The sequence below is a fragment of the Ovis aries genome, chromosome 2, assembly GCF_016772045.2.
Source record: "Ovis aries strain OAR_USU_Benz2616 breed Rambouillet chromosome 2, ARS-UI_Ramb_v3.0, whole genome shotgun sequence".
Lineage (NCBI taxonomy): Eukaryota > Metazoa > Chordata > Mammalia > Artiodactyla > Bovidae > Ovis > Ovis aries.
This window is the reverse complement of record NC_056055.1, coordinates 10,653,634-10,680,091: the sequence shown is the minus strand read 5'-3', so window position 1 is coordinate 10,680,091 and position 26,458 is coordinate 10,653,634. Positions and strand designations below refer to the sequence as shown.

General features: G+C 39.2%; 1 protein-coding gene across 1 annotated transcript; it reads right to left on the bottom strand.

The window, feature by feature from the left end:
- Positions 1–9,565: 9,565 nt before the first annotated feature.
- ZFP37 (ZFP37 zinc finger protein) lies at positions 9,566–24,956 on the bottom strand. Its single transcript, XM_012113073.4, has 4 exons — positions 24,792–24,956; positions 20,674–20,800; positions 20,230–20,364; positions 9,566–12,152 (listed from the first exon to the last, which is right to left on the bottom strand). Exons 1-4 carry the CDS (start codon positions 24,921–24,923, stop codon positions 10,642–10,644), a joined length of 1,905 nt encoding a protein of 634 aa, XP_011968463.3. The 5' UTR covers positions 24,924–24,956; the 3' UTR covers positions 9,566–10,641.
- Positions 24,957–26,458: the final 1,502 nt, after the last annotated feature.

Here is a 26,458-nt window from a genome sequence, read left to right as displayed (position 1 = left end):
CTGTGGTCATGTATGGATGTGAGAGTTGGACTGTGAAGAAAGCTGAGCCCAGAAGAATTGATGCTTTTGAACTGTGGTGTTGGAGAAGACTCTTGAGAGTCCCTTGGAATGCAAGGAGATCCAACCAGTCCATTCTGAAGGAGATCAGCCCTGGGATTTCTTTGGAAGGAATGATGCTAAAGCTGAAACTCCAGTACTTTGGCCACCTCATGCGAAGAGCTGATTCATTGGAAAAGACTCTGATGCTGGGAGGGATTGGGGGCAGGAGGAGAAGGGGACGACAGAGGATGAGATGGCTGGATGGCATCACTGACTCGATGGACGTGAGTCTGGGTGAACCCCGGGAGTTGGTGATGTACAGGGAGGCCTGGGGTGCTGTGATTCATGGGGTCGCAAAGAGTTGGACATGACTGAGTGACTGAACTGAACTGACGTATCTGGTGAGAGTATACAAAAGCAATGCTGAAGTTTTCCTATTAAAAACACTGAAAGTAGTAAATCTTCTATCTACTATAAACATAAAAACATAAACTATACACAAGAGATAACAGAAAGTGTATAGATATCATAAGTAGTCATGCATAAATGGACATGATTACAACCCTATTGATGGCAGCAATACATGTAAAGAAATATGGATCAATCAAAAGTAAAGTGATGGAAACAGAACATAGAAAAAAATAGATGTTAGAGAGATGCAAAAAATGGTAGCCTGTTCCTATTCATACACAACATGGAGGAGGAGAGATCAGCATCAAATATTAGCTAGATCTGTTTGTCTCAGTAAGCAGGTTTATTGTGGGGCTAGAACTAAAAAGATAACAATATCTAAGACCTTCACAAATTTGCATCACACAATTAACTCCCTTTAGGATAATTTCACACTTGCCAAGTAGTATTAGGTTTTGCATACACAGATTTAACAACCATATATCAAGTAGCATTTACTATAGAAAAAAGATCTGCATATAAGTGGACCTGTGCAGTCCAAATCTGCATTGTCAACATCAGTTTATATATATATATATATATATATATATATATATATATATATATATATATCAGCCTTTTTTTTTTTTTACTACTAAGCTGCTCCTATGCCAATACTATACTACACTAATTACTGTTGTTTTTTACATAAGTTTATCAGGTAGATAAATTCTCTGTGAGTGCTCTTTACTGAAAAATTTGGGCAATTTTTTGCATTTTAAGTTTCAGATGAAGTTGAAAATAAATGTGATCACTCCATTTTTTAAAATCCTGTTAGGAGAGTGGGGTTGGAGGTTAAGAATTACACAACCATCCATGATGGATTAAAAGAAACTGGATTCACCCTCTTAGCTTAGAGAACTCAGAAACTGGACGAAAACATATAAAACAATGGTTTTGAGACACTGAATAACAGTACAGAACCATGATACTTGAAAAATAGATCCAGTGAGCTCTATGATTGCCCCAGTCTGCATCCTGGAGGAAGACTTCAGGATAAATTTTCCGGGAGGAATATTTCAAAGAGAGCCCAGGGGTTCACTGACTTGACGAGAAAGAAATCAGATAATAGGAAGGCCAAAGAGTTTACAGTATTCAAACCAGATTACTCAACAGGAATGAGCTGCACAAAACATATGAAAATAACATATGTAAAAGCAGAATTTATGTCAGGAATATAAGTTGGATTAATGTTTAAAAGTCAGGAAATAAAACTACTAAAAGAATAAAAGGAAAAACCATATGCCATAGATGTAGAAAAAGCATTTGACAAAATTCAATATGCTTTCATGATAAGAAAGCAAAAAGAAACCTCTTAGACTAGGGATAAAAAGGACTTTTTCAAATTCATAGGGATATCTTATTAATAGTGGCAGGTGGACTCAGTAGTTGTGGCGCATGGGTTTAGATGCTGTGCAGCATGTGCATCTTCCCAGATCAGGGATCAAACTTATGTCTCCTGCATTGGCAGACAGATTCTACCAGTGAGCCACCAAGGAAGCCCTTAAAAATAATAATAATAATTTTATTTATTATAAGCTTTGTTTTAAATAACCCTAAGTATTTTAAGGAAAATCCCATAGACGGAGGAGCCTGGTGGGCTGCAGTCCATGGGGTCTCTACAAGTCGGACAGGACTGAGCGACTTCACTTTCACTTTTCAATTTCATGCATTGGAGAAGGAAATGCTATCCACTCCAGTGTTCTTGCCTGGAGAATCCCAGGGACGGTGGAGCCTGGTGGACTGCCATCTATGGGGTCGCACAGAGTCGGACACAACTGAAGTGACTTAGCAAAACAGCAGCAACAGGTTAGAATAGTCTTATATATTTGCCATTTCTGATGCTTGTTAATGCTTCCTTGAAGAACCAGGTTTCCATCTGGTATTATTTCCCTTAAGTCTAAAGAAATTTATGGTATTTGGGTATAAATTCTCTTAACTCATCTCACATGCTAGTAAAGTAATGCTCAAAATTCTCCAAGCCAGGCTTCAGCAATACGTGAAGCGTGAACTCCCTGATGTTCAAGCTGGTTTTAGAAAAGGCAGAGGAACCAGAGATCAAATTGCCAACATCTGCTGGATCATCGAAAAAGCAAGAGAGTTCCAGAAGAACATCTATTTCTGCTTTATTGAGTATGCCAAAGCCTTTGACTGTGTGGATCACAATCAACTGTGGAAAATTCTGAAAGAGATGGGAGTACAGACCACCTGACCTGCCTCTTGAGAAATCTGCATGCAGGTCAGGAAGCAACAGTTAGAACTGGACATGGAACAACAGACTGGTTCCAAATAGGAAAAGGAGTGCATCAAGGCTGTATATTGTCACCCTGCTTATTTAACTTCTATGCAGAGTACATCATGAGAAACGCTGGACTGGAAGAAACACAGGCTGGAATCAAGATTGCCCGGAGAAATATCAATAACCTCAAATATGCAGATGACACCACACTTATGGCAGAAAGTGAAGAGGAGCTAAAAAGCCTCTTGATGAAAGTGAAAGAGGAGAGTGAAAAAGTTGGCTTAAAGCTCAACATTCAGAAAAGGAAGATCATGGCATCCAGTCCCATCACTTCATGGCAAATAGATGGGGAAACAGTGGAAACAGAGTCAGACTATATTTTGGGGGGCTCCAGAATCACTGCAGATGGTGACTGAAGCCATGAAATTAAAAGACGCTTACTACTTGGAAGAAAAGTTATGACCAACCTAGATAGTATATTCAAAAGCAGAGACATTACTTTGCCGACTAAGGTCCGTCTAGTCAAGGCTATGGTTTTTCCTGTGGTCATGTATGGATGTGAGAGTTGGACTGTGAAGAAGGCTGAGAGCCGAAGAATTGATGCTTTTGACCTGTGGTGTTGGAGAAGACTCTTGAGAGTCCCTTGGAATGCAAGGAGATCCAACCAGTCCATTCTGAAGGAGATCAGCCCTGGGATTTCTTTGGAAGGAATGATGCTAAAGCTGAAACTCCAGTACTTTGGCCACCTCATGAGAAGAGTTGACTCATTGGAAAAGACTCTGATGCTGGGAGGGATTGGGGGCAGGAGGAGAAGGGGATGACTGAGGATGAGATGGCTGGATGGCATCACGGACTCGATGGACGTGAGTCTGAGTGAACTCTGGGAGTTGGTGTTGGACAGGGAGGCCTGGTGTGCTGCAATTCATGGGGTCGCAAAGGGTCGGACATGATTGAGCAGCTGAACTGAACTGAACTGAATTCATTTATCTAAAATGTCATTATGTCACCTCCATTTTTTAAAGGATATTTTTGCTGGCTATTGAATTCAAGGTTGAGGTTGAAGGTTTTTGTTTGTTTTTCTACAGCATTTTAAGGATACTGATCCACTGTTGTCTTCTGGCCTCCACAGTATTGATGATAAGTCACCAATCATTAAAATTGTTTCTATCACATAAAATGTATCATTTCCTCCTCCTGCTTCCAAGCTTTTATTTCTATCTTCAAGCTCTAGAGTGTGTTTAGGATGTTTATGATTATACAGTGGAAGTGAGAAATAGATTTAAGGGCCTAGATCTGATAGAGTGCCTGATGAACTATGGAATGAGGTTCGTGACATTGTACAGGAGAAAGGGATCAAGACCATCCCCATTTAAAAGAAATGCAAAAAAGCAAAATGGCTGTCTGGGGAGGCCTTACAAATAGCTGTGAAAAGAAGAGAAGCGAAAAGCAAAGGAAAAAAGGAAAGATATAAGCATATGAATGCAGAATTCCAAAGAATAGCAAGAAGAGATAAGAAAGCCTTCTTCAACGATCAGTGCAAAGAAGCAGAGGAAAACAACAGAATGGGAAAGACTAGAGATCTCTTCAAGAAAATTAGAGATACCAAGGGAACATTTCATGCAAAGATGGGCTCGATAAAGGACAGAAATGGTATGGACCTAACAGAAGCAGAAGATATTAAGAAGAGGTGGCAAGAATACACAGAAGAACTGTACAAAAAAGATCTTCACAACCCGGATAATCACGATGGTGTGATCACTCATCTAGAGCCAGACATCCTGGAATGTGAAGTCAAGTGGGCCTTAGAAAGCATCACTACAAACAAAGCTAGTGGAGGTGATGGAATTCCAGTAGAGCTATTTCAAGTCCTGAAAGATGATGCTGTGAAAGTGCTACACTCAATATGCCAGCAAATTTGGAAAATTCAGCAGTGGCCACAGGACTGGAAAAGGTCAGTTTTCATTCCAATCCCAAAGAAAGGCAATGCCAAAGAATGTTCAAACAACCGCACAATTTCACTCATCTCACATGCTAGTAAAGTAATGCCCAAAATTCTCCAAGCCAGGCTTCAACAATATGTGAACCATGAACTTCCTGGTGTGCAAGCTGGTTTTAGAAAAGGCAGAGGAACCAGAGATCAAATTGCCAACATCTGCTGGATCATCGAAAAAGCAAGAGAGTTCCAGAAGAACATCTATTTCTGCATTATTGAGTATGCCAAAGCCTTTGACTGTGTGGATCACAATCAACTGTGGAAAATTCTGAAAGAGATGGGAGTACAGACCACCTGACCTGCCTCTTGAGAAATCTGCATGCAGGTCAGGAAGCAACAGTTAGAACTGGACATGGAACAACAGACTGGTTCCAAATAGGAAAAGGAGTGCATCAAGGCTGTATATTGTCACCCTGCTTATTTAACTTCTATGCAGAGTACATCATGAGAAACGCTGGACTGAAAGAAACACAGGCTGGAATCAAGATTGCCAGGAGAAATATCAATAACCTCAAATACGCAGATGACACCACACTTATGGCAGAAAGTGAAGAGGAGCTAAAAGCCTCTTGATGAAAGTGAAAGAGGAGAGTGAAAAAGTTGGCTTAAAGCTCAACATTCAGAAAAGGAAGATCATGGCATCCAGTCCCATCACTTCATGGCAAATAGATGGGGAAACAGTAGAAACAGAGTCAGACTTTATTTTGGGGGGCTCCAAAATCACTGCAGATGGTGACTGAAGCCATGAAATTAAAAGACCCTTACTCCTTGGAAGAAAAGTTATGACCAACCTAGATAGCAATTCAAAAGCAGAGACATTACTTTGCCGACTAAGGTCCGTCTAGTCAAGGCTATGGTTTTTCCTGTGGTCATGTATGGATGTGAGAGTTGGACTGTGAAGAAGGCTGAGCCCAGAAGAATTGATGCTTTTGACCTGTGGTGTTGGAGAAGACTCTTGAGAGTCCCCAGGACTGCAAGGAGATCCAACCAGTCCATCCTAAAGGAGATCAGCCCTGGGATTTCTTTGGAGGGAATGATGCTAAAGCTGAAACTCCAGTACTTTGGCCACCTCATGCGAAGAGTTGACTCATTGGAAAAGACTCTGATGCTGGGAGGGATTGGGGGCAGGAGGAGAAGGGGACGACAGAGGATGAGATGGCTGGATGGCATCACGGACTCAATGGACGTGAGTCTGAGTGAACTCTGGGAGTTGGTGTTGGACAGGGAGGCCTGGTGTGCTGCAATTCATGGGGTCACAAAGAGTTGGACATGACTGAGCGACTGAACTGAACTGAATGATGGTTTTTTCCATTTTTATCCAATTAGGAGTTTGCCAAGATTCTCAAATCAGTATATTTATATTATTTACCAAGCTTGGGGAAATAGCCATTATATCTTCAAATATTTCAAGTATGTCCCATTCTCTCCTCACTCCCCTTTTGGGACTTCATCTACATAGATGTAAGACTTTTTTTTTTTTTGTCCCACAGGTCACAGGTTAATGTGTTGTCATCATTTTTCTCTCACTGTTTGATCATTTCTACTGACCTACTTCAAGGCAGTGACTCTTCCTTGTAATTTACATTTGGTACATTTATCTTGTGAATTTTATATTTCAGATATTGTGTTTTCAGTTTTAGAATTTTATTTTGGTTTTTCTTTAGTTTCCATTTTTTCCCTGAGTTAAAAAATCTTTATTCATTTGGAGCATATTTTATTTCATTAAGCATAGTTATAATATCTATAATAATATCGTCATTTGCTATTCCAATTTCTGAGTTGGTTGTCTATTTTCTTGAAATGGGGTCACATTTTCCTAATCTGAATTTTCTTGTATCCTAGATATTGTGAGTGATAAATCATGGCAATTCAGGATTCTGTATATTTCTTGGAGGAGTGTTAATGCTTTTATCAAGTAATTAACATTGTTGAACTCAAACTTTAAACTCTGTCTCTGCAGTAGCAACACAAAAGAAAGCTCAGTTCAAAAGACAGAAAGATAGTAGTTGTGCCACACATGCATGGTTCGGGGTCAGCCGGAGACTAGGGCAGAGTTTATTCACATAATTTGAGGTCCTCCCTCTCTGTGTCTCTTTTCTGGGATTCTCTCCTCATTTTCCAGTAGCTGTGGTTGCTAAAAACTCAGTCTTGTGGTTTTTCATGTTAAAAAAAAAAAAACAAAAAACTATGTGTTTTCTCTCAAATTATCTTCCTCTGCCACATCAAATTTTATCTTATGAGGGTGTCACACTTAATTGGCAATTAACTGCTTTATCCAACTTCTCTGTTCTGTGATCACTATAGTACACTTTAACTGTGTATCATAGAACAGATTTCTGGAAGTAGGAGTGCAGTGTGTACTGTCAGATTTATATTTAAATAGGTTATACAAACTTGACTATGAAAAGCAGTGTATGAGAGATCTTTTATTTTTTTTTTGCAAACCATTTGTCTCAGCCAAAAAAAAAAAAAAGAAAAAGACTTTTTTTTTCAAATGTCTAACTGGGAAAATGAAATCCTTTAAATAAAAATGAAAATTATCTCTTTACTATGCTTTTCCTCACCAGAGAGGATGACCATACCCTTTTTCTCAGAGTATGTATGTCTGTCTTGCTTCTGACTTAAATAAATAAACTGCTTGTCTGTGTGCTCTCCCATTTAAAAAAGAGAGAGAGAGAGAGAGATCTTGATTTCTACCTCTCTTGCAAACCTGATTATTTAAAATTTTTGATTTAATAGAAAAGGTTCTTACTTTTTCCTCTTCTGTATGTTCAGCATCTTTCTCTTTCCATACCTTCAGATTCTAAAAGATGTATGTCTGGAAAGCTCTTTCATCATATATATATGACTTGCTTCTGCACTCTTCAAGACTGTGTCACCACTAAGTGAGATTGAGCTTACTCCATCACCACTACCATCAAATTTAAAATTGCATTCTCTTACAATTGCATTCCCCTTCTCTGTTTTGTCCTTTGCCATACCACTTGTCACCCTCTGTCATATTCTATATTTCACTTACAGTCTGAACTGTGTGGGTCCAATTATACATGGATATTTTTCAATAAATATATACAGTACTACACAATCCATGGTTGGTTGAGTTCTTGGATATGAAGGATTTGGAGGGCCAACTATAGGACTTGAGCATTCTCAGATTTTGGTAACTGTGGCTGGCCCTGGAACCAATCCCCTGTGGGGCAACTATATTTAGATTTACTGCCTGTTTCCCACTCTAGAATTAAGCTCTCTGAGGACAAGATTTCTTTCCTTCTTTTTTTGTTGACTGCTATGTCCCTCAGATTTATAACAGTGCCCAGCATATAATATATATGTGATCAAAAGTTCATGAAGAAATAAATGGTTTAAAACTGTTAATATAACAACTAACTCCATGCCCTTCCTCTTCTTTATATTGAAGAAATATTTCAAGAACATTTAAAAATATTTTAAAATTTTACTTAAACAATTATTCAGATTAGTGATTCTCAAAGTGTGGTCCCCGACCAACAGCATCAGCATCTTCTGTAAACTTATTTAAAATGCAAATTCTCAGGCCAGATCACAAACCTACTGAGTCAGAAATTTTGTGGGCGGGGCCCGTTTCTAAAGTCTTTCAAGTAACAAGCCTTCTAGGCCATTGTGATGCATGCCCAACCAACTGCATCATGGATTTGGACTCACATCTGTATGTCTATTTTCTTTCACTGTTTGCCTCTAGTCGTTTTCAAATATTATTTCTTCATTCATTGATGCTAAATTTTAATTCATTTTTTACTGCACAGGATGACTTTCAGCATTCATTTTTTAATATTCAGGCACACTATACTCTTGATCATCCCAGGTGTGGCACTATTGTGGGTTCTCCAAGAGATGTAGGAAAGTTAATCTAGTCACACATGCAACTGCTTTATTCTTCTAAAAAGTGAGATTTATTACAGCTCTAGACAGTGATGAATTCATTCTGTGTATAGTGCCAGATTTTCATTTGGTAATAAATTACTGAGGGAAATGACTTTCAGATTTCATTTTCTTCACCTGAGAGTAAATAAGTTACTTGGTAATGAGTGTATAATATTCATGAGTTGATCTTTCAATACACGCATGTACACACACAAACACAAGTTCTATTTTAAATATTTATACCTTTTAATTCTCAAAAAATGAGGTCAGTAAGGCAGCCGCTGGAACAGGAAATATTTGCAAAGATAGCATTTAACCACATATTATTAAGGGTCTATAATTATGCTAGAACAGTATCTATTTATTTGAAATATTTATTGAGAAGTATTGACCATGACTAGAGAAGTCTTTCTTACCAACTCATGTTTATTCTGAGGAACAAATCAGGTAATGTAGTGAATGTGCTATGAAAAATATAAAAGATGACATATATATCAAATATTATTATTATCTTATATTCAAAACCATTTTTTGTCCTTATGTTACCATTTTTAGTGTAACAACTTATATTTTAGAACAGTTCAGCTGTATTTTTAAGTCTGTAACTCATGAGGAAAAATAGGAAAACAGGTTTCCTGTGCAAACCCAAACGGATTAACAGTACCTTCTGGAATGCATGCTTGAGAATATTCTGAGGCCAAGTCTAGATTCACTCAGAAAGAGTGCACTGATCCATTCACAAGGTATGCTATTGGGCAAGAACAGGAAGTAGTGCCATTTGTTGTAATACATTTGAAATCCCAGATTGAAGTATTTGTATAAAAGCACTTTGAATATGAGGTAAAGTGGAGTGATTGTTCAGAAAATCCCTTTTATTCAGCTGCAATCACAGTTCATCTTCAGTCTTTAAAATTATAGTAAATAAAAGAAACAGCTCCAAGTAATAGTTGTAATTCATTATTTTAATGAAAGAATATCTTTGATAAGAAAAGCCTTCATGAATTCAGTACCAAATTTAATACCATATGCTCACTTATGAATAAGCCTAGAAACTTTTACTTAGTCAAATCACATCATAGAGTGGGTTCAGTGAAAATTTTCATTAGTGTTGATTTATACATATTAAAAGGATTTTAATTGTGAAAATAATATATGTACATGATTTTAAAATTTAAGCAGTATACAATAAAGAGAAAGTCTCTCTCTCATCCCAGACCTCATTCCTGTATGCCTGTGCCCAAAGGCAACCCCTACGTTTCTTCTGTATTTTTTCAAACCAATCTATTTACATAAAAAATATGTATATACACATACACGCATACATACATACACACAGATAAATACATGTATACAAATATATTAATACATACATACACATGGACAGACATGCAAATACACACACCCTTTTGTACATAGATGGGAACAAACTATATACATAGTTGAGCAACCTGCTTATTTCACTCAACAATGTATCTTTGACAGCATTCCCTATTGGCACTGTGTGTCCTCAGCTGATTTCTTTCATTTTCTCTTAATTTTGCATTAACATTTTTATATAAATAATAATCCTCTTATAAAGTTTTCTGATAATACAAAGACTAGTGTGATAGTATCAAAGATGAAGCTTATACCAACAGTCACAGACGTTTATACATGGCACTAAACAGATATGCAAACTTAATTCTCATACATGGTGCTTAAGGACACAACACTCAAGCCACTCAGGAATTGTCAGAATATGTAATCTGGTTCTCTAGTGTACTGATTATTTAATTTATTAACAAATTTAAAAGCTTTATATTTCAGTCTGAATATATAGATCATTTATAACAATATTTTATATAAAAGGTTTAGTATCAAATTTAAACTCTCCATCCATTTCTTTTATGTGAAGATTCATTTTCAAATTCTCTTATGTGTAACAAGGTGTGACTTCTTATTAAAGGCTTTCTAACATCCTTTAAGTTCAGAATACATATAAGTTTAAGTAAAACCTGTGTTCAGATATCCCACACTAATTTCACTCATGAGCTTTCCCTTCTGAATGAGTTTTCATATGTTTGGTAAGGGATGCATTTTGTTTGAAGGCTTTTCCACATTCATTACATTCATAAGGTTTCTCTCCAGTGTGGGATCTCTGATGTATTACAAGTTGTGACTTTGCATTGAAGGCTTTTCCACATTCATTACATTCATAGGGTTTCTCCCCTGTATGAGTTCTCTGATGTACAATGAGGTGTGACTTTTGGCTAAAAGCTTTCCCACATTCATTACATTCATAGGGTTTCTCCCCAGTATGAACTCTCTGATGTTGAGTGAGACCTTCAATTTGTTTGAAGGCCTTCCCACACTGATTGCATTCAAATGGACTTTCACCTGTATGAGTTCTCATATGGTAAGTAAGAGATGAACTATGTCCAAAGGCTTTTCCACATTCATTACATTTATAGGGTTTCTCTTTAGTGTGAGTTCTTTGATGTATAATGAGGTGTGACTTCTTACTGAAAGCTTTCCCACATTCATTACATTCAAAGGGTTTCTCACCTGTATGAATTCTCATATGTTTAGTAAGGGATGAACTATACTTAAAGGCTTTTCCACATTCATTACATTCATATGGTATTTCACCCGTATGTGTTCGCACATGTTCAGTAAGAGATGAGTTATACCTAAAAGACTTTCCACATTCCTTACATTCATAGGGCTTCTCACCTGTATGAGATCTCACATGTTGCATAAGGTTTGAGCTATGTCTGAAGGTTTTCCCACAATCAGTACATTCATAGGGCTTTTCCCCAGTATGAACTCTCAGATGGTCAGTGAGAGCATGTTTATGACCATGGGCTTTGCCACACTGAACACACTCATATGGTTTTTCTCCAGTATGTGTTCTCTGGTGTACAACAAGGTGTGATTTTTGGCTAAAGGCTATCCCACATTCATTACATTCGTATGGTTTTTCCCCTGTATGAATTCTCTGATGGTCAATAAGTCCTTGTTTATGGCTGAGAACCTTCCCACATTCATTACATTCATAGGGTTTCACTTTATTCTGAGTTTTTTCATGCTTAGTAAGAGATGAGCAATGGCTGGATGATTTCTCATGTTCTTCTCCAGTTTGAATTTTGTCCTGTTCAGAATATTTCTTGTCAGTTTGAGTTTTGTCAGGCCCATTAGATGAGCTATAGGTAGATGATTTCTCACATTTTTTTCCAGTTTGATTTTTGTCTTTCTTTGTATCAGATAAGCTATGACTGAATGATTTCCTATGCTCTTTAGCTATATCAGATTTCTTTTCTGCACAGTTTCTTAGGTCACCAGGTAAGTCTAAATTCTTTCCATGTGAATCAAATTTAAGAAGCTTTCTTTTTGAAGGAGTATATTTTGTACTCACATTTTTTTTCCACAATGAACTATGTTCATGGCTCTTTTTCTTAGTCAGAGTTGTTTTCTTGAATGCAACTTCCCTAAGGATTTTGTTTTGAGATTTCTGGTGGTTCTTTAGCTGGTCATCATCTTGATGGACTTCTTCTAAAGTGAAATTCAATGAGACACTCTTGTGAATCTTTGCACTCTCATATTTTTGAATACAAAGAAAATGTATATTTCTTATAAAGAAATGCCCTGTTGTGGGGTTGAATCTTTATTTGAGCCTAGTATCCTAAAGGTCTTGGAAAAGACCCTGATCCTGGGAAAGATTGAGGGCAGGAGGAGAAGGGGATGACAGAGAATGAGATGGTTGGATAGCATCACCGAATCAATGGACATGAGTTTGAGCAAACTCCAAGAGATAGTGAAGGACAGAGAAGTCTGGCATGCTGCAATCCATGGGGTCACAAAGAGTCAGACATGACTTAGCAACTGAACAACAACAACAAAGTTTCCTAAAGTGAATGAAATATCAAGTGCAAACATTCCTGTCATTTTGGACTTGAGGGGGAAAGTGCTGAAGTAAAGACAGAAAAAGAAAATTGACAATGGTGATTAGAAAAAACTTTGACTGTTTGTAAATATGACCTTGCAACCTGGGATAAAAGATGAAATAAACACAAAAAGCAGCGAATTGAAAAGAGATGAAGCTAAAAGAGCTTGTAATTTTAGCTGACACTTTTTGAAGTCTCTCCTCAGCCCAAACTTCCCAGCATTAATAACTGCAAATCCATGCATAGTGCTTCTCTCCAACACCCTATACTATATTCGCCCAAATCTCCGTAGTCACAGTCAGGGACAGCTGGCTCAAGCCAAGATGTTCAATAAGAGTATACCTTGTAAAAATTTGGACTCTAGTCAGTTTCCACTGGGTGCTAAATTTTAAACTGATATAAGACAAGTATTATAAAGCCATATCTTTCCTAAGTAAACTGAAAGTTCATTAGCACAAAGAATAAAGCATATATCCACAGAAAAGCAGAGATGTAAGATCATGTGTCCTCAAAGAGATCATTTACATAATCCCAATTCCTAATGGCTTTCTAGTACTCGCTCTAGTCCCTGGCTGAAGTACCATCCCTTAGGTTACAAAAGGCCTTATAATAAATTCCTCTATTTACTTAGGATAGCACAAGTAAAATTTTGTTATTGCTCCCCAAAGAGCCAAAATAAGAGAAAATAAGTAAGCTCATCAAAGAGTACTGTATACAGGTGACTGAGGGATTAAGTACAAAAGGATGTTCTACTGCTCCCATCTATGATTAATATAATAATGACATTCCTGTACTAAAACACATCTGACTCTTATGTTAAAGAGTGTCTGACTCTTTGCAACCCTATGGACTGTAGCTCACCAGGCTCCTCTGTCCATGGGATTTTCCAGACAAGAGTACTGGACTAGGTTGCCATTCCCTCCTGCAGTGGTTCTTCCTGACCCAGGGATTGAACCCATGTCATCTGCATTCCCTGCATTACAGGCAGATTTTTTACCACTAAACCACTGGGGAAGCTCCTTCTCCGAGTTACCTGATGCTTTTACCATATTATAAAATTCACAGTAATGAGACTGGCAAATAAACTTTATGACATTGGATTTGTAGTGTACACAAACATTTGCTTTCCAATAGTTTGCTATGGAGCACACCTTCCTGTCAGGTCACTCTAATTGCCAATTATAAATTTTAAGCTAATTCCCAACTCTAAGCAATTGCTCACATTCTTTCCTCCATACACTACACAATTATACATTTTGAGTTATCTTCTCAACCCAGGCTTCTGTACTCTGAGACCAAACTCAAATTGACAGATGTAAGCAGCCATGTTTTTAGTATATGATCTAACTTCTGGTTGAAAGCAACTGACTGGACAACAGTAAACATCAACCCTAGCTATCTAACAATTTTCCTAAGAACTTAGAATTGAAGCTTGAAGACTTCTGTTAGCTAGATATGGACACTACATATGTAAAAAACAAACAACTTAGGAGCTAGGACCACCATTTTGGGGGTGGCCTTTATCAACTATGGACATGGAAAAAACAGAGAAAGCTTTGGGATAGGAATTAAAGAAACTCAAAGAGAGAAACAGATATAACAGTCCCCATGATTTCAGGGAAAAAAAAGATAAAAAGTAAATAGTCATTTTAGTAGTGAAAGAACATTACATGGATAAAGTAAAAACTGGGTTCAAACAGAAAGGAGTTATGGTGTTTGAATACCATTACTTTTATGGAGAACTTTTAAGAGATTTGTTCCCATAGAGTAGATCAATTTTTATAAGTATACATAAAGTAGTGGTATAGATATAGTAGGAAGAACTGGAGTTGCCAGCTGTTTTTTCATTTAGGAAATTTTAAGTGATGCAAGCATCCTGAGAGAAAGACTAAAACAACTTTTCTGTAGCATGACAAAGGCTGTATCTTCCAATGCCCAAAGATGCTGGGAGAGATGGAGGCAAATCGCCTCCTGGGAAGAAAGGGATCAAAACTCAAACCTTTCCTCTTGAGGTATAATATTATAAGAATCTCTTACAATGATGATTTGGCTGGTCCCAACTGACAGTTGAAAAAGATATACATTACCACAAAAGAAATTTACCATAGGGGAGGAGAGGAGACTCTTAACTAGTTAACTGGTATAATGGTAGGATAATACTAGGGGAGTCTGGGCTGGCAGACCATGTAATTAAGGCTATAAGCCTGTCCTGAATATGAGACGGTAATTAAGACATACATTTTAAGCTAAAATGACTGTAACTTCAGAAACCAAAGCGTGGAACGCACTAGAACCAGCAATCATTGGAGGGAATAGAAAATAGTCCTTCCTTGAAGAACCTCCGAAGATAACAGTAAGAACTTGAACCAAGAATAGAGTCACTGCAGCAATGACAAGAACGCACATAGTAAATGACAGGAATATTTTTTAGGTGTAACACCAAGCATCAGCAAGAAAAGTAAAGATAGCCAAACTAGAGCCATGAATGGATGAATCAAAAGCTATGAATTCTCTTCATCTGTCATTTGACAGACTGGTCCCTCTGGCCTTGAGAAATTCATGGAGTCTTGAAAATTCAGAGTTAGAAGAAACTTAAAAAGATATTGTGGATATTCTGCTAATTTGGGGGCTATTCGGTTCAGTTCAGTTTCTCAGTTGTGTCTGACTCTGCAACTCCATGGAATGCAACACGCCAGGCTTCCCTGTCCATCACCAACTCTCAGAACTTGCTCAAACTCATGTCCATTGAATCAGTGATGCCATCCAACTATCTCATCCTCTGTCATCCCCTTCTCTTCCTGCCTTCAGTCTTTCCCAACATCAGGGTCTTTTCTATTGAGTCAGTTCTTCCCATCAGGTGGCCAAAGTATTGGAGTTTCAGCTTCAGCATCAGTCCTTCCAATGAATATTCAGGACTGATTTTCTTTAGGATGGACTGGTTGGACCTCCTTCCAGTCCAAGGGACTCTCAAGAGTCTTCTCTAACACCACATTCAAAAGCATCAATTCTTCGATACTCAGCTTTCTTTATGGTCCAACTCACATCCATACATGACTACTGGAAAAAGCATACCTTTGACTATACAGACCCTTGTCAGTAAAGTAATATCTCTGTTTTTTTTAATATACTGCCTAGGTTTGTGATAGCTTTTCTTCCAAGGAGCAAGTGTCTTTTAATTTCATGGCAGCAGTCACCATCTGCAGTGATTTTGGAGCCCAAGAAAAAAATCTGTCACTGTTTCCATTGTTTCCCCATCTATTTGCCATGAAGTGATGGGACCAGATGCCATGATATTTACTAACTGAGCTAACAGGGAAGCCTGAAGTACTCTGCATATAAGTTAAATAAACAGGGTGACAATATACAGCCTTGACCTACTCCTTTCCCAATTTGGAACCAGTCCATTGTTCCATGTCTGGTTCTAACTGTTGCTTCCTGATCTGCATACAGATTTCTCAGGAGGCAGGTCAGGTGGTCTGGTATTCCCATCTCTTGAAGAATTTTCCACAGTTTGTTGTGATCCATGCAGTCAAAGGCTTTGGTGTAGTCAATAAAGCAAAAGTAGATGTTTTTCTGGAATTCTCTTGCTTTTTCTATGATCCAACAAATGTTGGCTATTTGATCTCTGTCCCTCTGCCTTTTCTAAATCCAGCCTGAACATCTGGAAGTTCTCAGTTCATGTACTGTTGAAGCCTCTCTTGAAGAATTTTGAGCGTTACTTTACTAGTGTATGAGATGAGCGCAATTGTGCAGTAGTTTGAACATTCTTTAGAAATAAATGCCTTTCTTTGGGAATGGAGAACGCCTTTCTTGTCTTTGCTTTTTTGGGGGGCTGTAGTGGTATATAATAACTGTATGTTTTAACATTTGGTGGCATCTTAGATGAATTATTTTTCTAAAGGGGGGAAGTTAGGAAGTCTACCTAAGAATTGGAGCAATTTAGGAATGGGATAATATGAATCTGATTTGAGTGATGTCAGTCAGAATTGAGGAAAAAAAAAAAAACAGCAACTAAGGAAAGAATAGTAAAAGAGAGCACAGAGAGCAAAGGTTCATGGGAATTCCATGGTAGACAGGTCTAAAATTTGACACTGATAAAAACAGGGAAGGTGAGAGGAAGCTCTAATTTAGGAAGAAAGATAAAGCTTTCAATTTCTGATCATCTGAGAATGAGCTATCCTATAAGGAGGTAAAATATAAGACAAGGAATTAGAGCTTTATCTGGACAAGATTCAGAAAACTAAGATCATGGCATCCGGTCCCATCACTCCATGGCAAATAGATGGGGAAACAGTGGAAACAGTGAGAGACTTTTATTTCTTTGGGTTCCAAAATCACTGCAGATGGTGATTGCAGCAGTGAAATTAAGAGACGTTTGTTCCTTGGAAGAAAAGTTAGACCAACCTAGACAGCTTATTAAAAAGCAGAAACATTACTTTGCCAACAAAGGTCAGTCTAGTTGAAGCTATGGTTTTTCCAGCAGTCATGTATGGATGTGAGAGTTGAACTATAAAGAAAGCTGAGCGTCGAAGAACTGATGCTTTTAAACTATGGTGTTGGAGAAGACTCTTGAGAGCCCCTTGGACTGCAAGGAGATCTAACCAGTCCATCCTAAAGGAAATCAGTCCTGAATATTCATTGGAATGACTGATGTTGAAGCTGAAACTCCAAAACTTTGGCCATCTAATGGGAAGAACTGACTTATTTGAAAAGACCCTGATGAGCTTGGAAAGACTGAAGGCAGGAGGAAAAGGGAATGACAGAGGATGATGAGATGGCTGGATGGCATCACTGACTCGATGGACATGAGTTTGAGTAAGCCCCGGGAGTTGGTGATAGACAGGGAAGCCTGGTGTGCTGCAGTCCATGAAGTCGCAAAGAGTCAGACATGACTGAGCAACTGAATTGAACTTAACTGAACTGCAAGGGTTAGGGAGGAAATGGAAATAATGATGGTGGTATAGACCATAGGTCTAGAGCATTTCACAGAGAAAGTGGGGAAATGGAAAGTAATGAGGGGCAGGAGCATTATGCCAAGAGATTTGGAAAGAGTACAGATTTAAGAGTGTCTAAATACCTAAGGAGAGAAATTTGATACTATGTGGTCTCAGAGTATGGGTGAACAAAGGTAGAAAAGCTGAGGATATTAGGAAAGGGGGGATAATTTTAAAAAGCACTGCTTTGGAGAGGTAAAGGTTCCCCTCATAGCTCAGTTAGTAAAGAATATGCCTGCAATGCAGGAGACCTGGTTTCGATTCCTGGGTCAGGAAGATCCCCTGGAGAAGGAAATGGCAACCTACTCCAGTATTCTTGTCTGGAGAATCCCATGGACAGAGGAGCCTTGTGGGCTGCAGTCCATTGGGGTTGCAAGAGTAAGCAGGAATGGGATTAGCTAAGAAAACAGTTAAAAGGGTTCACTGCTCTTTCTCAGAACTGAGCAATGGAAAGCCTAGATTAGGAAAGATGGCTACATATGGATGGGTCAGTTAGGCATCTGATTGTCTGGTGCCCAAGGTTCAGAGCTCTGTTTTTCACCATTTTTCCTAACATAACCCAAGTAGCATAGCAGATTGCATTATCATTCCTTGTAGATTACTCCCCCCAGCCCCACTGCATGACCATTTAATCCTCCTATTCCTACCCAGTTGAATTTGGGAGTAGAAAGGTCACTTGCTCTGACCAATAAAATGCTAAGAAGAAAGAGATATCTACTATACCCAGTGATATTTAACTCATCATATGGTTCCATTCCTTCTTCTTTCCCTCTGTAATGAGATCAGAATTTGCCAAATAGGGACTGCTCTTTCAGTGCAGGTCACAAGATAATGTGGGAAAGGACTGCAGCTTGAACAAGAAACAAATCTTTCTTTTTGTAGGACGCTAAGATTTTGGGAGGTGGGGGGTCTTTCTTTAATGGGGCATAACTTAGCCTAAGTTGACTGATACAAGTAGTATAAGCAAATTCCCGTAAATCACACTGGCTCACAACTATAGTGAATCTCATATGAGGACTTCCCATGTGGGCAGGGTCACAGAAAGAAGTAGAATCTCCAAGGTTAGAGAATCTTTGTAGTTTGAACTCCTATTCCCCTGGGAGATTTTTATATTTTTCTACTGCTACTTCCCAGTTAAGAAAGAAGGGGCTTTAAGACCATTAAGACCTTTAAGAAGAATTTCAGAACAAATTTTCTTTGAAGAATTCCAAACCCAGGCACTTATGGTTAATTAATATACGACAAAGGAGGCAAGAACATACAATGGAGAAAAGAGGGTCTTTTCAATAAGTGGTACTGGGGAAACTGGACAGATACATGTAAAAGAATGAATTTAGGACATCTTTAACACCACATACAAAAATAAACTCAAAATGAGAAGAAGACCAAATACTATAAAACTCCTAGAGGAAAACACAGGCAGAACACTCTTTGACATACCGCAGTGATCTCTTTTTGGACTTTCTCCTAGAGTAAAGGAAATAAAACCAAAAATATAAATAAATGGGACCAAATTAAGTTTTTATACAGCAAAGGAAACCATAAATAAAACAAAAAAACAACCTATGGAATGGGAGAAAATTTTTGCAAATGATGTGACTGACAAGGGCTTAATCTGTAAAATATTCAGACAGCTCATATAGCTCTATATCAAAAAAAAACAAACAACCCAATCAAAAAAAAATGGACAGAAGATCTAAATAGACATTTCTCCAAAGAATACATACAGGTAGCATATGAAAAGATCCTTAACACCACTAATTATTAGAGAAATTCAAATCAAAACCACAATGAGGTATCACCTCACACCAGTGAGAATGGCCACCATCAAAAAAAAAATTCTACAAATAACAAATACTAGAGAGGCTGTTGAGAAAAAGGAACCCTCCAACACTGTTAGTAGGAATGTAAATTGGTACAGCCATTATGGAAAACTATATGGAAGTTTCTTAAGAAACTAAAAATAGAGCTACCATATGATCCTGCAGTCCCACTCCTGGACATACATCTAGAGAAAGACATAATGAGAAAAGATACATGCACCTCAACGTTCATTGCAGCACTATTTACAATAGCCAAGACATGAAAGCACCTAAATTTCCATCAACAGATGAATAGACAAAGAAGATGCGGTATATTTATACAACAGAATATTACTCATCCAATAAAAAGAATGAAATAATGCCATTTGTGGCAACATGGGTGGACCCAGAGATTATCACACTAAATGAAGTAAACCAGACAGAGAAAGACAAATATCATCTGATATTGCTTATATGTGGAACCCAAAAAAAAAAAAGATACAAATGAACTATACAAAACATAAATAAACCTACAGACCAAAGAGGAAAAAGGTGGGGGGGGGGCAGTAATTTAAGAATTTGGGATTAACATAAATATACTACTATATATAATATAGAAAACCAACAAGGACCTACTATGTAGCACAGGGAACTTTACTCAGTAATTTGTAATAACCTATAAAGGAAAAGAATCTTTTTAAAAAAGATATATATATATATATATATATGATAACTGAATCGCTTTGCTGTACACCTGAAACTAACACAGCATGGTAAATCAACTACCCTTCAGTAGAAAGAAAAGATATATAAATATTTAACAGTAAACAATAAAAGTGTGGGAGAAAGCAAGAATTCCAAAGTTATCATCAAGGAACTAGGAACTTACTTCCATTGGCTCCTATTTCCTTGGTTCTTGCTATTTCACTTGAGCCAGCTTGTTTGGGTCTTTTCCCCTTCCCTAGCCATGGCTCTTCTCCTTTTTCCAACTTGGATATCATGTCTGGTTTGAGAGCCTGATACCCTACTCATGAGAAGAGACAGAAATTGAGCGTTAGAACAACAAATATCCCAGAAATCAATCCCTAACATCTGAGTTTCAGAGCTTGTAAAGCATAAAAGAATATGTGGCTTCAGAAATTTCACAGTGCAATGCCCACATACCCCATCTGAGAAGATCCTCCATTTTCAAGGCAGGAGCACACGTATTCTGCCTAGTACCCAAAGGGATTACAACTTTTTGATTCATAAAAATTGAGGATAAACTTTCAAGGGCATCGGAGAGAAGGCATCACAGTAAGTATATTTTGAATTACAAAGAAACTGTCCTTACCCATTGAGGCTAGGTTGCTGTAATTCTCCAGCATCACATCCTTGTACAGGCTTTTCTGAGCAGGATCTAGTTGCTCCCATTCCTTCCTGGTAAAGGCCATAGTCACATCATTGAATGTTACCGATCCCTGTAAAATAGCACATTACTAGTTCAGTCTAATGTTATCCACAGCAGTGAGAGATTTGGACAAGATAATAATTACTTTTTCTTACCTTGTCCATTCACTGTTTGTCATAAAGTTATTTTTTTACTCACTTTTGTTTTTGAGAGGCAAAAATCACATTAAGAAATGGCCCTATAATGGAATGAATGTTTGTGTCCCTCCAATTCATGATTGAAACCTTGCCCTCCAATGTGATGATATTAGGAGACAGGGCCTTTGGGAGAAAATTAGAATTAGATGAGGTTATCAGAGTGGGGTTTTCATGAGTGGGAATAGTGCCCTTATAAGAGTTATGAAAGAGCGTGCTTCCTCTCTCTGCTCTTTCTGCCAAGTAAGGATCTAATGAGAAGTCTGAAACCTGAAGGAGGGCTGTCACCAGATTCCAAAGTGCTCTCAGACATGTAGCCTCCAGAACTGTCAGAAATCAACTTCCGCTGTTTATAAGCCATTCAGTCTAAGGTACTTTGAAAAATACCATATGACTATCAATGAGAAAGACAATTACAACAAGCAAACATGTTAGAATCAGTCTTCATCTTTATAACTAAACACTACAGATATAGAGTTCTGAGGTAGAAGAACTGAGACCCTCAGTTTTTATGAGCAGTCAAAAAATCAATTCTGTTTGGAAGCAAAAGTAAGATATTTAGGTAATGTAAGGATTTGGAAAGTATATTACCGATGCACTTTAAAAATAAAGAGAAGAAGGGAGGGAGAAATCGGGAATGTGGTAGGAAGAGGAGAGAGAGGAGAAGAGGAATAATTTTTAAAAGAAGGAAAATTGGATCAGAATAATTTTGAGATTGGGAAAGACTTAATAATATCCAAGAGAGAACTGTGAATAATAAAACCAGTAAAATGTCTCGTTACATCCAAGTCACTTGATAAACTTTCTTGTGCAATTGTTATAAAAATATCCTTGGACTTCCCTGGTGGTCCCGTGGTAAAGAATCTGCCTGCCAATGCAGGGGACACAGGATTGATCCCTGATCCAGTAAGATTCATGCCACAGGACAACTAAGCCCATGTGCTCCAACTACCAAGCCCACACTCTGGAGTCAGAGAGCCACAACTGCTGAAACTCACATGCCCTAGAGCCCACGTTGCTCAAAAAGAAAAGCCACCTCAGTGAGAAGCCCATGCACTGAAACGAGAGAGTAGCCCCTGATCACTGCAACTAGAGAAAGCCTTCAAGCAGCCATGAAGACCCAGTGCAGCCAAAATAAATTAATTTTAAAAATTTTAATCCCTAAAATCAAGAGGTATGATGTAAGAAAAAGAAGCAGGCATACGATTGGTTGTGGGTGGGGAGAAGCAATTAAATAAAGCATGTTAAAGTTCTCCTCTTGTTAGGTAGCTACTGTAGAATTTTGAAGCTAATAAATATGTATTCAAACATGTCTGTTTGACATTTAAAGATCATCCCCACTGCCCTAAACCGCCAATCAATTATCTGCGTATGTCACCAATCTCTGAGCTCACAAACTTGCAGTCACTGATTCCCATAACTCCTGTCACTAATTCTTACTGGTTTCCCAATCACTGAGCCAGCATGGTGCTTCCTAATTCCAAAAGGACTGATCCCAGCAAGCCTTCCAATTACTAACAGCAACAGATCTCTGCAGTAACTTGCCCTCATAAACACTCTGTTCACATACTGCCACGGGTTCCTCAACTATTGATGCCAGTGGAACATATTAATCTCCACCTAAGATATGACAGCCAAATGCTATCAATCCCCATCATTGACACCAACAGAACCGTCACACAGCCTTTACAGAAACCCTAACCACTGCCAATAAACTCCACTACACACACCCTTTTCAGCTATTTCTTCACCTGCTTGCTTTGTAAAATTTAATGTTTATTTATTTGTCTGCATCAGGTCTTAGCTGCAGCATGCGGGATCTAGTTCCCTGACCAGGATTGAACCCGGGCCCCTCTGCATTGGAAGCATGGAGTTATAGCCAGTGGACGACCAGGGAAGTCCCATCGCCTGCTTGTTTCAACCAAAACCTACTTGTCACCTGAGGATTCTGCTCCCTTACAGTATTCCCCAATAGAAGTTGTTTCCCCACCTCCACCCCAATCTTAGAGCCTTAAGATGAAGCAAATTACACTTTCAACTGCTTTTCATTCATCCTTCTAAACCCTATCTTGTTTAGAGTATCACCAGGCTTTAACCCATTAACATTCTGGTTCAGTGATTCACTAGAAGGACTCACAGGACTCAGTATATAGCTGTACTCATAGCTATGATTTAGAACAACAAAGAATTCAAAGCAAAATAAGCTAAGGAAAAAGGGGTATGATGTAAAGCACAGAGGAAGACAGAAACAAATTTCTAAGAGTCCTCTCCCAGTAGGGGGCTTCCCTGGTGACCCAGACAGGAAAGAATTTGCCTGCAACGCAGGAGACCTGGGTTCGATCCCTGGGTCAGGAAGATCCCCTGGAGGAGGAAATGGCAAGCCACTCCAGTATTCTTGCCTGGAGAATCCCCATGGACAGAGGAGCCTGGCAGGCTAAAGTGCATAGTGTCACAAAGAGTTGGACAGGACTGAAGTGACTTAGTATGCCTTTCTACTGTGTCATTCTCACTGACACACAGAGTTGTCTCAATATCATTCATCTGAGGAAAATCCTCTCTCAATCCCATGCCCCATCCAATATCCATTTCTTTGCTCCCCTTATCAGCAAAACTCTTAAAGCTTTTTGTCTATACTTGCTGTCTCTACTTCATTACCTCCCATTCTTTAACTCTCCCACCAGATTTTACCCCTGTCATTCCACTCTAAGAGCTCTAATCAATCAAAATAACCATGGAACTACAACTTGCCAAAGTCAAATTCTCTGTAGTCATACTCTGGGGACCGAGCACTCCCACTGATGCTTCTTTGACAACACATTTACAGAGTTTTCCTCCTACCTCAGTGGTTACCTCCTACCGCCTACCTCATTCTTCTTCTCCTCCTCCCCTCTCCCTCTCCTCCGCCTTCTTCTCCTCCACCAGAACTCAAAGCATCAGACTGACCCAGAACTCTTTGAGTTTTTGCCCTCTTTTCTCCCCTGTCATCTCTTCCTAGATGATTTCATTCAATCTTGTGACTTTAAATACCATCTTTATGTTGATCCCTTTCAAATAAGGATTCTTCAGTCTAAGTCTCTCCTGAGTTCTAGATTTATATATCTAACAATTACTCAACATCTCTACTTGAATATGTATGTAATGGGCTTCTTGCCACTGTTCAAACAGAACTATGGCTTATCTACCCTGGCTCTCCTTTAAGTCATCAAATCAGGTCTTCTCCAACACAACCCTTTCTCAGGAAATGCAATCTACCAGTTCCAAAAAGCCTAGGTGTAAATTTTGATTCTTCTTTTCCCTCTTGCTCCATATCATCAGTAAGTCCTGCTGGCTCATCTCCAGGCATATTCTAATTCTGACTTTTCATTTCACCTGTAAACCCCAATCATCACCTCTTACCTTTAACTCCTGCAATAACTACTAACTCACCTGCCTGCACCTCTGCGCACAGAGGGGAACAATTCCATCTCTAACAACCACAGACACTGTAATTGCTGACTCCCGTAGACATTCCCATTTGCGACCCCCACAGTCCTCCCCCATCTCTGATACACCCCGAAGCCCTTATTTCTTATCCCCGCGGCCTTCCAAACTCTGACTTTCCGGTGACTGCCGCAGGCCCCTCCCCGCCACCACTGTCACCGCAGATCCCTCAAACGATTCCCTTAAACTGCATAGACAGCCCTCTAGCACTATCCCTTAGCTCCCTGAGGATGCTAAAATCATCCTCCCGCCCGTGCAAAAGGCCCTTCAACATCGACTCCAATTCCCAAATCACCTATTTCACAGACTACAGTAACCCTCCAGCCACTGATGCCCGATTAAACCACAGCTGACCACCAGACCACCCCGCCCCATCATCGCGCTCACCGCAGCGCTGCCCCCGGGCCCCGACACAGCCATCTCCGGAAAGCACCCGGCCTCTTCGGCTGTCCCTGCACTCCTCCTCCGGTCCACGGTCGCTGGCTTTGTCGGGAACTGGGCGCAGGCGGTGGCCGACATGGCGACCACCCGGAGCGCGGCCTCGGCCGGTCCGGCAGCTGCGATGGCGGCGCCCTTGGGTATGGGCCATGGGCGCGGCCATGTTGGCTGAGGCGCTGCCGTACAGCGGAGACAACGCTGTCGGGGAGGGGTCGGAGGTCGGAGGTCCGCTGCCGGGCTTGCTTAGCTCCTCTGGCGGTGGTGAGATGCGAGCGGGCAGAAACCGGGCTCGCAGAGTGCTACTTGCAAAGTGCTTCACTGTGCGTGACACCCTACTCCTGGTACTTAGAGGTTTCAGTTCTTGAGGACAGAATTTGGAGTTGCCTTTCCCAGTCAGTGCAGCCAGCTGCGGGGAAACAAGGAATTGCCGACTATCGCGGACTCCAGAGAGCTGGGATAATGAGAGAAACTGGAGGGAGAAAAAGGAAATGCCCAATCGGGCAGATGCCATAGATGTTTTATAGAGAGAGAACGCTAATCTTGGAAATAGATTTCATTTATGATATGAGAGCAATGGGAAAAACTGACGCACCAAATTAAGTGAACACATCGCTGCTCAGTGAGAGCCAGAGTTCGATGGTGATGCTTCAGTCCTATATTGTAATGAAGCAATTGGAGTAGAAATATTCTCTCATTGTGCCATTTCATGTACAAACGTCACTCATTTAACAATTATGTGCTGAGCTTTTATAATGTATGCAGATTGGATTGCTTGGGTTTGCTAGATAATGAGAAAACAGTGGAGATTCAGACACAGCCTTTATTCACCCTCTTATGGAATTTACAATGGGGCAGGGGGCTGGTAAAATTATCCAAATATTTTATTCTTTTTTCCAGAGTCAAACATAGCCTGTTTTGCACCTTCCAGTTATATGTGCTTTAAAAAAAAAGAAAATCCAACCAAGTAAATTAGAATATCTAATTGACTTTATTAAGAGATTCATTATTGGGACAGCATTTCATTTAGCAAACAGAAACACCATCTGAGGAGCTGTGAAGAATGGAGTATTTTTAAAGGTATAAAAGTGCTGGGACAGGGGAGTTAGGATTATTTCAAACGAAGTCACTCTCCTTTGAGGCAAAGAAGGGGATGTCTCCAGTCCCAGCAATGCCTTCCTAGCCTTCTGACATCAACTTAAGAGCAAATTATGTTATAAATATTGTGATGCCTAGAATTCTAGCATGGGTCCCATATCTCTGCTCCTTAGTGTTATACCTTTGTGAGAACCCCTAACTTTCAGTGCAGGAGGAACCTATGGTTGCATAGAATATTACTCCCGTGATTAGATCCCAAATCAGTTAACTTTAAGTTGATATAAATGGAGATAATCGGAGGGAATAATACTCGATGATTAGATCCCAAATCAGTTGACTTTTCAATTCAGTTGTTCAGTTGTGTCCAACTCTTTGTGACTCCATGGACTGCGGCACACCAGGCTTCTCTGTCTATCATCAACTTCCAGATCTTGCTCAAACTCGTGTTCATTGAGTTGGTGATACCATCCAACATTTTAGCCTCTGTCTTCTACTCCTGCCTTCAATCTTTCCCAGCATCA

What these genes read in the sequence shown, in the direction of transcription:
- ZFP37 (XM_012113073.4), bottom strand. Translation starts at nt 24,923, where the DNA reads ATGTCGGCCACCGCCTGCGCCCAGTTCCCGACAAAGCCAGCGACCGTG. An exon ending in GGCCCGGGGGCAGCGCTGCG is followed by an intron (nt 20,801 to 24,791) that starts GTGAGCGCGATG and finishes GCTATTTTACAG; the next exon opens with GGATCGGTAACATTCAATGA. An exon ending in CAGCAACCTAGCCTCAATGG is followed by an intron (nt 20,365 to 20,673) that starts GTAAGGACAGTT and finishes TCTCATGAGTAG; the next exon opens with GGTATCAGGCTCTCAAACCA.